Source organism: Microtus ochrogaster, unplaced genomic scaffold, assembly GCF_000317375.1.
Source record: "Microtus ochrogaster isolate Prairie Vole_2 unplaced genomic scaffold, MicOch1.0 UNK51, whole genome shotgun sequence".
NCBI classification, from domain to species: domain Eukaryota; kingdom Metazoa; phylum Chordata; class Mammalia; order Rodentia; family Cricetidae; genus Microtus; species Microtus ochrogaster.
In genome coordinates this window covers 2,558,101-2,572,149 of record NW_004949149.1, presented here as the reverse complement: position 1 = coordinate 2,572,149, position 14,049 = coordinate 2,558,101, and the positions used below count along the sequence as shown (strand labels likewise).

At 43.5% G+C, this 14,049-nt stretch overlaps 1 protein-coding gene across 1 annotated transcript in view; it reads right to left on the bottom strand.

Moving 5' to 3' along the window:
- Nucleotides 1-14,049, bottom strand: part of Clgn (calmegin) — a 35,577-nt gene that overhangs the window by 7,865 nt on the left and 13,663 nt on the right. Inside the window, exons 6-10 of the mRNA XM_026777261.1 lie at nucleotides 8,297-8,378; nucleotides 6,861-7,053; nucleotides 5,961-6,150; nucleotides 936-1,049; nucleotides 669-819 (exon numbers count right to left, since the gene is read on the bottom strand). Of these exons, the coding sequence (XP_026633062.1) occupies nucleotides 669-819; nucleotides 936-1,049; nucleotides 5,961-6,150; nucleotides 6,861-7,053; nucleotides 8,297-8,378 (730 nt within the window). The remainder of the gene's footprint in view (nucleotides 1-668; nucleotides 820-935; nucleotides 1,050-5,960; nucleotides 6,151-6,860; nucleotides 7,054-8,296; nucleotides 8,379-14,049) is intronic.

The following is a 14,049-nucleotide window of genomic DNA, read 5'->3' as shown; positions in this document are numbered from 1 at the left end:
TAGAATGTAGGGGTGAAGGTTCTGTGTATCCACACCAAAGAGACTAGAAAGCTCCATGTAGGTGCTAGCTTGACTTCTCTATGTTAAATGAGTTGTGTGGGTGTTGTCTTCAGCAATGTCCACCCCCATTATCAGTTTTTGGAGACTGACCCTTTGTCTTAGCAACAGTTGGGGTTGTTTGGGGATTTCCATGGTTCCCCTTGGCCAACAACTCAGTTGAATGCAGCTCGGTCCAGTCACTGGCAGACAGTCACTGGGAGACAGTGACCGGAGATGGCCGTTTAAGACTCCGTGTCCCATTGCCAGGAGTCCTTATTAGTATCCCCTTCATATATTCCAGAAAGTTCCCACTGTACTACATTTCCACTTCCCAAAGTCCCCCAATTCCAGAGATCTCTCCTTGCACTCTGTCTTCTACAACACCCCCCATCTGATCCCCCAATTCTCATCCCTACCTACACCGGTTAACCTGTAAAATCTATTATATTTCCCCCTCCCAGGGAAATCCGCGACTCCCCCCTAGATTCCTCCTCTTTACCTGACCTAAATTAGTCGACTTGCTTTGACTTCATAAGTTACAAATTGAACTTCTAAAAGCTAGCAGAACATTGGTGAAGATCAGATAAAACAACTCAACCTTATTACAGAAGCGGGACAGTGGTCATCACCTGGTAGTCAGGATTACTGATCATGGGCGGTCTCCAGACTCCTCTGTATTTGGGGTTATCTATCATGGGTGGCTTCCACTCGCCACAGCCAATCTGACAGGCTGGGTTAGGCATGTGTGGTGCCTCCCATTCACCATCCATGTCGTCATTCCTGAAGTTATTAGAGCAGAGGTAATATGTTAGCCTCCAGCCTTTGCAGGAAGCAATAAAAATTAGTAAATGATCAGGATACACTTGGCACCTTTCCTGGAATTGAAGAATGCTTACCAATCATCAGGTTTCTGAGCATTAGGGTTGGCGATAAATTTTGGTTCATCATCAAGCCAGCCATCAGGTTTAACAGCATTTGAGTCTTCTATTTGGGCAGGTTCATTTTCATCCCTGCAAATGCATTATTACAATGTATCTACTGTTTTAGGAAGTTCTTGAATACACATGTCAAAATATCCAGAAGGTTCTGCAGCAGCATGTCCTATCATTTGGCTTGGGTGCCTACTGAGGGCACCATATACCCCCAACACACACACACACACACACACACACACACACACACACACACACAAACACACACACACTTCATTTGCTTGTCATATGTGCTCTTGTGTTCCACATACGAGTGCACACACATACATGACATGCTGAATCTTTCTTTTATCACTCAAGCTCGGCAGAAATGATGGACCAATGCCTGCTGATATGGTTTGGATTTTCTGTGTGGAAGGCTCGGTCTCCAGTACAGCCAAGTTCACAGTGAGGTCTCGAGGAGATAATGGATCATGAGGGTTTTGATTTCATGAATGAATTAGTGTATTTTCAGATTCCTGGCTTCATGGATTTCAAGCAGGGGATTTTGTTATAAAGTGGTTCCCCTGTTTCCTGGCTGCCACAATGTGGGCAGCTTTGCTTCTAAAGTTGCCCCTTCCCAGGGTGTCCTGACGACATACCCACCAAAAATGGACCCAGGCACCTATGGCTGAAATGGCTGAAACTGAGTCCACGTCTTTCTTCTTCTGCGCTGATGTCTAGATATTTTCTGTCACAGTGAAGGAAATCTAACACAGAAACCGGCACCAAGGAATGTGGTCATTTCCATGACTAGCCCTGACCGTGTGGTTCCAAGGCCTATGGAAGTTGTATGGATGTGGGAATAGCTTGGAAAAGATTGGAGATTTGGTCTAGAAAGAGCTTTGAAGGCTGGAGCAGGGCTCAGTGGGCAAGCCCGGCAATGGCTGGCTCTAGCGAGACAGCAGCTGCAGAGAGGACACAGACAGAAGAGCCTGCTCGACAGCCGGGAGTTCGGCGTCTCCAGCCCAGCTTAACAGTGCACATCCTGCCATTCGTATTGCTGTAGGGAGCTTATTTCTTCTACGTTAAGACATTAGCTCTTTACTGGTACACTATAAAATATAATCTTTCCACTTAATACTTTCTCGGGCTTTAACAAATTCACATTTATTTATTATCTCTCTCTCTCTCTGTATGTGCATGTATACTTATGTCACAGCACACAGGAAGTTAGAGGGCAACTTGTGCAAGTTGATTTTCTCTTCCATGAGGGCTGTGCTCACCAACCAGGTCCAGTGGCAGGCGCCCTCACCTGATGAGCCATCTCACCAGCCTCATGTGGTTTTAAATATATGGTTATTATTTAGATAGGAGCTCACGTAACCCATGCTAGCCTGGAACTGTCTATGTAGCCAAGACGAACTGTGACACCCTGACACTCCTGCTCATATTTTCCCGGTGCTGAGCTGCAGGTCTCTTACACGATGCCTGACTTTTAACCCGAGTCTGCAGCAATTCCTTTCGCCACATACAAACCATGTTTTCAAGCAGGTGAATTGATTTATGTTTTATGATTTTCCTAATTTATGTCATACTTAAAAAAGATTCTTTCTAACTCAATTTTTGAAAGTGCAAACTCTCCATTTTTAACTCTTGTATCTTAATTTAACAAGTAACCCAGACTCAGGAAGAAAGTCCCGGGGAGCATGAGCATGGTGAGGAGGAGGAGGACTGAGGCGTCACCTTCTGTGGTAAAGGGGACATCTTGACGCCATCAGCTCATTCATGGTTTCCCACAAGAACCTCAAGCTGAAAATCAGACTAAACCCAGTTCTGCTAATGCACAGACTCGGGGGACCCGATCAGAGCCATCTCTGAACAACACACAGCTTTTCTTTGAGCACCTCCTAACCCAAACCTAGCATATTTCACCAAACATGAAGCTGTTACCTACACCTTCTTGAGTCTGAGGGTAACTTCCTCTTTCTGGGTACACAAACATGGAGGCACATGGCTGTTTCTGACAGCACAAACACTTGAACAGATCACATGACCCCTTTAAAGCAGCCTGGGGCTCCTGCCCTATGGAAAGTTTGCAGTTAGCCTGAGAGGAAAGGCATCCCCTCTGCAGCCAGTGTCTCTCTGAGTCAGCAGGAGCTGACGGGTGAAATGGGAGCGACATGAATATAAAGGAAAGCCTGTGAGACAGCAAACAATGGAGCATACACACCTGGAGCTGCCAGGATGCTCAAGGAAGTGGTGGCTAATCTACACACGACACAAACCGCATAATTTACACACCACACAAACCACATAATCTATACACCACACAAACCACATAATCTACACACCACACAAACCACCTAATCTACACACCACACAAACCACATAATCTACACACGACACAAACCACCTAATCTACACACCACACAAACAGCATACCCACATTCTAAGAGGCTCAAACAACTGGAAGGAATATAATCATGAGGAAAAAGAAATCCATATCAGAACACAGAAGAACCACAGAGCCGAAAACTGGGAATGGGGGGAAATTCCCTAACACTGAAAGCAAACGGCACATTAGGTAGGGAGCATTGACCCACCACTAAGAACTGCAAGCCTCAAGGAAAGGAATGCCTTCTCATAGACAACTGCCCAGGTGTGCTTAGTTGTCAGGGAACATGCCCTTCACAAACTATGCTGACAGAAACACATTTCAGACAAACAACAGCTGGGAGAACTCACTGAAAGCAGAGAAAAAGAACCAAGTGCATGCTGCCTGCAAGAAACTCACTTTAAGGCCAACAGGATGGCTCAGTGGGTTAAGGTGCTTGCTGCTAGTATGATGGATGGCCTTGGCCTGAATTCAGCCCCTAAAATCCCCATGATGGAAAGGAGAGAACCAATATCTCAGGTTGTCCTGACTTCCACACAGGCACTGTAGGGCAGACACACACACACACACACACACGGCAGACACACACACACACACACACACACACACACACACACACACACCATATAAACACATGGAAAATAAAGCAGTAAGAAATTCTTAAAAATACTTGACAAACTTAAAACAATATTTCAGCAAGGAAGTGATGTAAATGATAGTAAAAGACCGATGCTGAGCAAGATTAGGGAAATGTGAGTTAAACCAGAAGGAGTCCACTGCAGACCTTTTAGAATTGCCAACAAGACAAGGAAAACAGAAACCAAATGCTCTGTGTGCAAAGCAGCAGAGCCCTTGTGTGAGGCAAACAACATGGGCCTCAGGAAGGTTGGCAGCTTCTCATTGATTCACACACACATTTCCTGAACAGTCCAGCAAATCTATTCCTCGGCATCTACCCTCAACAGGGGACATTATGTCTGTCCACAATTCTGTCCGTAAACATCTACCACACATTTACTTGTAATTACACTCAACTGGAGAATCCTACAATTTCCCATCAATCTGTGAGTGGATGAACCAATGCTGACCCATTCCCAGCATAGCATAACTGCTGCAGACACACACATCAACCCAGGGCAGGCTCAGGAGACGGACAGAGACACCAGGTCCTATAAGAGTTCATTTTACATGGTGCTTTGCCAAGCTACAGAGACAGAAACCTCACTGGGTGACGAATGTGAGGTCCTTCTGGGAAGATGAAAATGCTGCAGACATCTGTGTGTCCATGAGAACCCATAGACCTATGTGCTGCAAATGAATTTAGCAGAATTTATACTTCAATGTATCTGAAGAATGTAAGTAGAGCCCAGAAAAAGACATAAAAAAGAGAACAGTGCTGAGGGTGGGCTGTCAGTCAGCATCAGACAAAGGTCACTCCATCTCACTGTACTCGGAAAGCAGGGAAAGGACAGTTATGTCAACAAGTGTGTAAAATCATTTTATTGTCTCATAGGAATCAAAGAATGTTTTTTTTAACTTGTGAATTTGCATTCACACTGCTGTGAAATCTCCTTCTGGTAGGCAGAAGGACACTATTTCTAGACCCAGTTACAAAGCATGGTGGTGGTTTCAGGGTGCTGTCTCCTCTTTTAAATCACTACTTCTGAGGTGGGATCTTAGATTCCATGAGCACACCTAAAGGGAGGACCACATAGGGAGGACAGAAACCTCCTGGGATCAGCCACTTGAGCCTGTCAGGAAGTGGCAGCATCTCCACAAAGTCAGAGTCAGAGCCCCTCAGCCAGACCACCTCTACATCCCTGTCTCAACCCACTGAGGTAACAGTCAGTGTCTGTTGTCTTTGCCTGGTAAGTTTGGGGATATTTGTTACACAGCACAATCTAACACAGTGGTTAAATACAAAAAGAAATATATTCTACTCAGCAAACCTTCATTAAGGGTTATGCAGCTGGCAGGAGAAAAAACTATGGTTCTTAGGAATAAAAGCACATGATCTTTAAGCAAAAATCACAAAACATATCTGAAGAACAAAGACTAGCTCGGTAGGAAGAACTACAGTGGCATCCTTCACAATCATCAACTGAATGCATTTCAGTGAAAAAAAAACCTTCAGTCCCCCCAAGTGGAAACAAACACACAGCTGGTAAAGAGGGGTGAAGCTTCAGTATGATGATGGGGTGAGTCCCACAGAAGCCTTCTAAGATGCTGACAGAACGGCAACCTAAAGTCAAGTTGTTACTGGACAACCACAACCACAAACAAAACCAACCAACCAACCAAATAAACAAAAACCCCAATCCTCAATAGGGCACCTATAGAAAATGCCACACACATACAAAGAACAAGCCAGGAATTAAAATAAAAGGCTTGATGTTTCAAACTCATGGGTCTTCCCACAGAACTAATATCATAAAAATGAACACATGATGAGAAAAGGCAAAAAAGTAAAAATTTTAAGTTAAAAAAATAGGAAAGTGCAACATCCATTTCTGAAAATTATTTCATACGAAATCATCAAAGCAAAGAGTATTGTCGCTGATCCACCCTGACCAGCTGAGCTCGACAGCCTGCAGCAGGGAGCCCTGGCTTACCAGTCCTCTGGCTTCACTGCGCTGGGGTCAGGGATCCTGGCTCTGTCATCCCACTCGTCTGGCTTCGTGTCATTGGGATCATCAATTTCTCTGGGGGGATTGATAGGTGGGGTCACATCCTCCAACAAGCTCCCTTGGTTCACAACTTTCTGATCAATGAATATTTCAAATGTATCATCCGGATTCAACACTAAGGAACAATTTTAACACTTATAGTTAGTATTCAGACAGACACTGCAAAGATAATCTTCTAATAAAATGACCTGAACTTTATGGATACAATTTCCTCTTAACTAGGAAAACCCAGTGTATTGCATCAAAACTTGCTGAAACTAGCTACAATATTTTCAAACATAAAGACAAAATCTGTTTTAAACCTATTTTTTTAAAAATGAAATTTCCATCGTTTCCACAGGTAAACGACTCAAAAACTAGCTGACTCTGGTGGGGACTCATGGCCACAAAGTGTCCCTGTTACAGTTATACAATGTAATCCGATCTTCCTCTTATTAAAACAAACCCCCGGAACTTAAGAGGTTGCAAGTATATTACAAAGAACTCAAACTGTTTTAGGACCATTTGAAAGTTCCGGATCCAGTACATATCACCCCTAAAAACAGATTTTCCTACAAACCTACATTTTCCTACATAAACCCCATGTAGCAGACAGGGTCAGCAAAGTTGCCCCAAGCTGTGACTTCCATCCCTTCTGAACTCCCCGGCCCCTATTGGGCACATTATTTATTTTCTCCCCATGTTGTTATTTAACACAGCTCATCCTCTCCCAAAGATAAACTTCTTAAAGGTAGAGACATTTGTTTCTCCTGAAAGCACAGGCCGTCAGCAAGTCTGTGGTCACCGAATGTTTTGAGTGAATGAATGAATGAATGAATGGCATACCAAGAGTATAGAGGTGAGTCTTCCTGTCTGTAAAGAACTCTCTCAGATCGACATCTGGAGGTTTGGCGTGCTTCTCTTCAAAAGCTCCAGTTTTGGGATGTTTGTGTCTGAAGATAAAATGCAGCTTATAATCTTCTCCGCATTTATCTGGTCCAAACATGATGGTATAGGACGTTTTATCATAAAAGTTTTCCTTCAAAGAGATGATGGTCCAGATTAGTCCAGAGTCACAGCGTGGTCAGTGATTCTATTCTCTCCAAAGGTGGAGTTTACAAAGTACAGTTAAGTGCCAACTTAGTGAAGAACTAACCCAAATGACAATAAAGACAGGGCAAAGTGAGAGCTTTGGTGTCAAAGTAACGCTTAGAGAAGCAAGTGCTACTTCCGCCCTGAAGGTGGAGGGAAGCTGGTGCCTTAGCAGCACAAGAAAGCTTCCTTCAACACTTTATGCAAATACACACCAACAGTTCCTAGGAAATCCAGCACATTTACAACCCTAGGCTAAAGTAATTATTCATTACCATTATCCAGGAAGATAACAGAAATAACTTAGAAAAACGTGCTCAGATGTAGAGAGGAACTCCGGATTTCATTCCCTGTGGGGCCTATACCTCTGGCCCGTTATTCTGCACTTAGATACTGCAGCTCCAATGCCTCCACTGCCATGCGACCGAGTGTGTGTGGCTGAGTGAGCTTCTGAGCCCTCTGGATCCCCACACCATCACACCTCAAATGTGGAGATGACAGTCCCCACCTTCGAAGGGCTCTCTGAGGAGTCGCTGAGTCCAATAAAGTCCTTAAAGGAATGCGAGCCAATGATGTTTTTGCCATCCTTTCACTAAGACCCTGACCTACAAGACCTAAAATGAGAGCTCCACTAATACGTCCTACAAATGGCCTCTCTTTCGTCCGAAGCTAAAGTTCTGACGCACTGTGCAGCTCGCCCACAGCCAAGCCATCTCAACACTACCTGAAGTCACCTCATTCTGCTACAGCCAGATGGCGCTCCTACCGTGACCGTTTCTTTCGCAGAATGCTATAAGAAGTGTCCCCAACCTGTCAGAACCCGAAGGCTGCTTTAGTCTTTTCTGTGTATTTGGTGACACTTGAAACAGCCCATCTTTTAATGTGGGCTTCAGGCCACTTCTGAGCAAACTTGGGAAGAACTCCAATTTGATGCCTCATTAGCATCTCTAAGCACCTGCCACTTTTATTCGCAGATGGGCAGAGTTATTTATGCTATATCTTATATCTTCATCAAGTAAAGCAGCCGCATTATGAATCCTGAGGGCAAACTGTAAAGACCACGTAGACTCACGTTGGAAAAGACATAGTTATTATTTTCAATTGAAAACAAACTTTCTGGTTGTTGTTGCCCGCTCCTTAGAATACTTACTGACTTTAACAAGGTGTTCTTAGATATTAAAATGTCATACCAGAATCAAATCATCAGTGTCTGCTAGCAGTTTGATGTATGCACCTCCACAATCAATACCATCTTGAAAATTTACTTCATATCTAAATGGAGGGAAAAAACCCACAATGCTGATAAATAAAAGTTACTCGTTTTTCTTTAAAGTATAACGAATTCCTCTCAATTCCTTTAAGCAGAATACTTCACATTACTGCCATGCTCACCTAATGCATCAAGTCATGATGTCAAAATAGAAAAGTATTAAAAATAATTACCATCAACCAGAGGAAAACCAACCACCCCATTTACACAATTTTCCCAGTCAAAGTATTAGGGGGAAGATAAGAGAGTTTTAACTAAACTGCAACAGGAAACCCCAAATTCTGATGAGGAAAGTTCTCCCTATATTCTCCTTCTCGATGAAACTGGGTATCAAAACCAGGGCCTCCTTCAAGCTGGGTAAGTACTCTATGTCTGAGCCAATCCCCAGCCTCCGTGTTCTGTGTGCTCTTAGCTACAACAGGTTTCTCAGAAACTGATGATAACACTGGAGATTCGGAACCCAGTACTAACTTTTATTTTAATTCAACTGCACCTAAACCATGCTCAATAGTTTGAATTTATTGAATTAGATTTTTCACTCAATAACTTAGGGTATTTCACACCAAAATACCCACGAGAAAAGTGAAACTTCCGCTGTCAGTATGAAGCTAGACACTCAAGTCTCTCCTAGATTTACAACACCCTAGAAGTCTCAGCCAAATCTTTCTATTTTAGGTTGTTTTTAAGGAAATAGTATTGCTAAAATAATAAGACATAAGCTTAGGTGTCTGATAAATGAACAAATCATGTAAAGAAAATCCATGAAGGAGTTGTCAAAGTAAAAAACAGTAAAAAAAAAAATTTAAAAAAGGTGTTTTTTTTTTACATGAAGTGAAACAAAGAGATGAAAACTAAAGAAACTGTACACAATGCTGATTATTTATAAATGACTATAGTTTTAAATGTTTCCAGCAACTTCAGGGACAAGATGAAAAAAATAAAAAAAGCATACACAACCTTCCAGTTTAAATCCAATTGGTATACACACTTGAATCAAAAACAGAGAAAAGGAAAAAGAAAGGAAGGAAGGAAGAAGACTGTGAGCGAGTCTGCATAGCTTGCGAGTCTGCATAGCTTGCGAGTCTGCATAGCTTGCCAGTCTGCATAGCTTGCAAGCCTGCGGGCACCATCCCTGCCTGGCTCCTTCCAGGCTGTCTGCAGGAGGGTTCCAGGCACAGACTTTCAAGTGGGAAAGCCCTAAACTGCTTCTAGATTCTTCCACCTGCCCCACTGCCCCCTGTGTGAGCACAAATAATTTAATAAGCTTTGGATCTATTTGCTCACCTATGATGTGGGACGTGGCCCTCAACTGCTTAAAGATATTAAGAGTATCTCTATGACAGGGAAACAAAGGCTCAAACAATTCACATTCTGTTAAGGAACTTAATAAAAACAATTTTAAAAAGTTTCAAAATCAAGGAAAGTGTGTTTCTCTGAAAGCGTGCGTTTAACTTAACACACAGCTTGCCAGTTTCTTCATGGGCTCATATCTCTGAAGATGAAAATAGAAAAAATGACGCGTGGTCTGGCTTAAAGGTTGCCATTTTCAGGAAAATTAAATAGAAAAGATTACTGTATTCCAGGTGACTCCAGGAAGTGCAGACGCTAGAGGAACACCACAAACTGGCTCTATAGACAGGAACGTGGCTTTGCTGTCCCGTCATGCTGAGGTTCAGCCACTGTTCATTTCTTATCCTGCAATCTTTCTGTTTCTGAACATTAGCTCTGCGGGGCCTGCCTGCCTCTCAGACACTTGGGAGGTGGAGACAAGGAGGACCCTGAAGTGAAGTCCAGCCAGGGCAACTTGGTGAGACCTTGTTGCAAAATAAAAAGTATAACCGGGGCAGGGATCTCAGAGGCAGAGCACTCCCCAGCACACTAAGGTTTGCCTTCCATTCCCAGCGCCGTCAGAAACAAACCCACAAACAAATCGAACATTAACTTGCTAGCATAAACCATACACAGTGGACTGGGGAGGGGGTGGTCAGCAAAACGTCTGTCGTCATATAGGGAGACCACCGCTAAATGTGCAGCCAGCAGGAAACAGAGAACACAAACACAGTATCTGTGTAAGTCGGATTTCTCAGGAGTATCACTTACTAAATATTCTACGAAACAGTTAACGGGAGAAAACTAACTTAGATGGTCAGCCATACCTGGGGAAAACAATATTAAAGCTACAGAGGATTTTTATATGCAGGACTTCTTCAAATCTTTCATGGGCTAACGTGCTTTCTTCTTAGGGTAGGCCTTCTCTAATTTTCAAGGCTGTATGATCACACAGCACATCGAAGCTGCATGTTTCTTTGAGACCCATGCATGAACTTTACCTGCTGGGTATCCCCGTCTGAAATCTGAAATGCTCTAAAATCAAAAGCACTTTGGGTCACACTTGGTCAATCAAACTGTTTCAAATTTCAGAGCAATAGATAGTTCTAAGTGCTTTGAGGACTGAGAGAAATTTAAAACAAACAAATCAAAAACACAGGAAAATTGCTAATTTATTGGAGTTTTTGAGGCAGAGTGTGGAGCATACTAGAGATACAATAGAGATATAAAACGGAGAGCCGAGACAGCCCCAAGAAGTGTAGAAGCAGACAGCATCCAGCATCCATTCCTCTAGCCTAGACCAACTTTAAATCCAAAGAGGCTTCAGGAAGTGGAGAACTGGCCAGTGGGAGGCTTCCAAGAATGCCAGGTAATGCTGTGGGCGCTGACCTATTCGCTACAGAAGAAGGCCACATGCAGCCTTCACAACCCCACCTCAGCGTAGGTAACTGGCAAGAAACCCACACCACTGAATTACCCTTAAAAAAAAGTGCCCAACTCATACAGTGCCAGGCCCCGCCCAGACTCCCGATGAACAGCTCCATTCTAGAACTTGCCCACCTGTGGTCCCACAAAGCAGCTGAGCAATTCCAGTTCCACACCCATCCACCCTCATCCTGGAAAACAGAAAAAAAAATCCTGCCTTAAGCAGATTGGCCCACCAAGGCTCCAAAAAAAGAGGCTGAGGCAAATCAACCCGCAGACCCTGGAAGGCTCTGGACATCCGCATCCACTTCGAGCACCCACCTCAGTCCACCAAGGTCCTGTCAAGGAAGCAGCGGTTCAAGCCTGGACACTGGTGGGCATCATCTGCCACCATAACCAAGAGCATCCACTGCATCCTCCCAGACCCTCCAGACTGAGACTGCATGACCTTCAGCTGTCCAACATGGCCCGTGCTATGGCCCCAGAAATCATTGTGTTCCCTGTCCCTACTGCTGAGAGTGACACACCATGCCTGAATCATCTGGAGCATCCCCACACCCACTAAAATAAAACAAACAAACAAACGAGACACCAAAGCTGAAGAAGCTACCTGCAGCTGCATGCAGTGCAGAACTTGCTCCATCTGAAAGAGCTGCAACACGCTGACAGTGACCTCACAAACCCCAGCCACCAAAACCACTGAAACACCTGCAACCACCGGTTTTATAGCTAAAGATGCTACATGACACCACACTACTGTGCCCACGTGGAACTAAAGCCAGCGTGGCCTACCCACCAGCATCTAGGATTCCTTACCAGGAAGATGCAGTTTACTGCAAAAGCCGCTGTGTGGAGGCAGCCAATCTGAATTCTAGGGTGCTCAAGGACTGCAGGGAAATCCACCTGGAGAAAACTGTGTCTGAAACACATGATTCTTCAAGTCTGAAACATCTCAAGAGGAATTTCATGAAACCATGAGAGAAAGGCACTGTGCACATTAGGAAGCAGATGCTGTAGGGAAAACCGCACAGGCCCCGAAAGCGAACGAGATGGAGAACTCATGGAGGTTACAAAAGCAAAAGCTAAAGATGCAATCAAGAACACCTTAGCCAGCAGAGCTAGCCTTCCAAAACAAAGGGAAAAGAATCACTTCCTAGGGCAAACAAAACCTCTGTCAATTCAGCACCAACAGACCAAGCCTTACAAGAAATTCAGAAGGGAATCCTACTTTGGAGGCAAAAGGATGATAGTGACCAACAGAGAAGCACATTAAAGCATAAAACTCAGACCACACACATACACACACACTCACACATTTAAATAATCAGAGATAAACAGTAAGAGAGAAGTCAAATAACAAAAAATTACAAAACAAAAATGTATTGACAAAATTAGAGAACCCCTGGTAACAATAGCCTTGAATAGCAACAATTTAAATTCCTCACAAAATGTTAGACTTGCTAAGTAAATTTAAGAAAAGTGAACTAAACAAGAAAACAAACAAACAACATCAAAACCCCCAAAACACAAGAAGAGGAGCCAATCATTTTTCACATATGAAGAGGTTCACAGAGGTGGAACACAAAAAGATTTGCCATTCAGCGGGAAGAGGACAGTTCTGCTCACGTCAGGCAGGAGGAACTGGGAAAGGAAACAATCACTGTACCGACAAAGGGCAGTTAGAGGGGATGGAATCCCAAGCAGTGTGGGTGTGAACTGGAGATTTCAGCACCACGTGTGTACAGAAAACACAACTAGATTACAAGGAGAACCAGTAATTGCGGGGACACTCCTACACCCCCCAATTTAACAATGAACAGATCATGTAAGCAAACAGTCACTGGATTTAAACTATTCCAGACCAACCAACAGTTACAGAGTGCATCCCCAGCAGCTGCAGAATCACATTCTACCTAGTAGGACCCAGGGCTTCCTCCAGGAGAGACCACATGCTAGTACAAAACAAGTCACACAAATTAGAAATAATTATTAATCAATTAATGTTTGGGCTATATGAAACATTCTAGAGCAAAAAGAAAAAAATCTCAAAAGTCCTATTAAAAATATACCCACGATTTTAATTCCAGCACTCGGGACTCCGAGGCAGGTGGATCTCTGAGTTCAAGGCCAGTCTGGTCTACAGAGTGTGTTCTAGGTCAGCCAGGGCTACACAGAGAAACCCTGTCTCAGAAAACACAAAGTGCAACACGCTTACACAGATATTCTCAAAAGAAGAAACACATGAACAACAGTATAGTAAAAGGCACATGTGGTCATAAATCAGGAAAACAGTAAAACTTTACCCCAGGTGGAAAGACTTTAATGAAAGCAAAAACAAAAAACCAACCAGCAACAACGAAAAACCCAAACAAACAAAAAACAAAAAACACACAAATAAACAAAACTGCTTACGATGTCAAACAGGGCAATTTTACATATTGGTGGTAGCATGATATATTAATACAGCCACTATGAGAAATGGCACTAGATTTCTCAAATGGAAACCAGAACTGCACTGGAGCCATCTGTCAACACTCCCAGGACTGTAATCAGTGCGTGAGATGCCTGCATGCCCAGCCTTCACTCAGTGCCATATTCTCTATGGCCACCATGCAGAATTAACTGAGGTGACCATGGATGTTTGGATAAGGAGGAGGTGGTCCGTATGCTCAACAGAGTACTGCTCAGCCACTTAAAAAGATTAAACTTTTATTCACAGGGACACGGCTGGGACCATGGGACATCATATTGAGTAAATTAATCCTGGCAAAAAAACCTGAAGATATATAACACATGGTCTCACTCCTTTCGGAAGTAAAATATTGGTTTTATAGAGGTGAAAAGAAGTCGAGGAGGGAAAGAGGGAAGATGAAGATCAGGGACTCAAACACACTCAGAGGAGGAGGAGGAGGACTACAG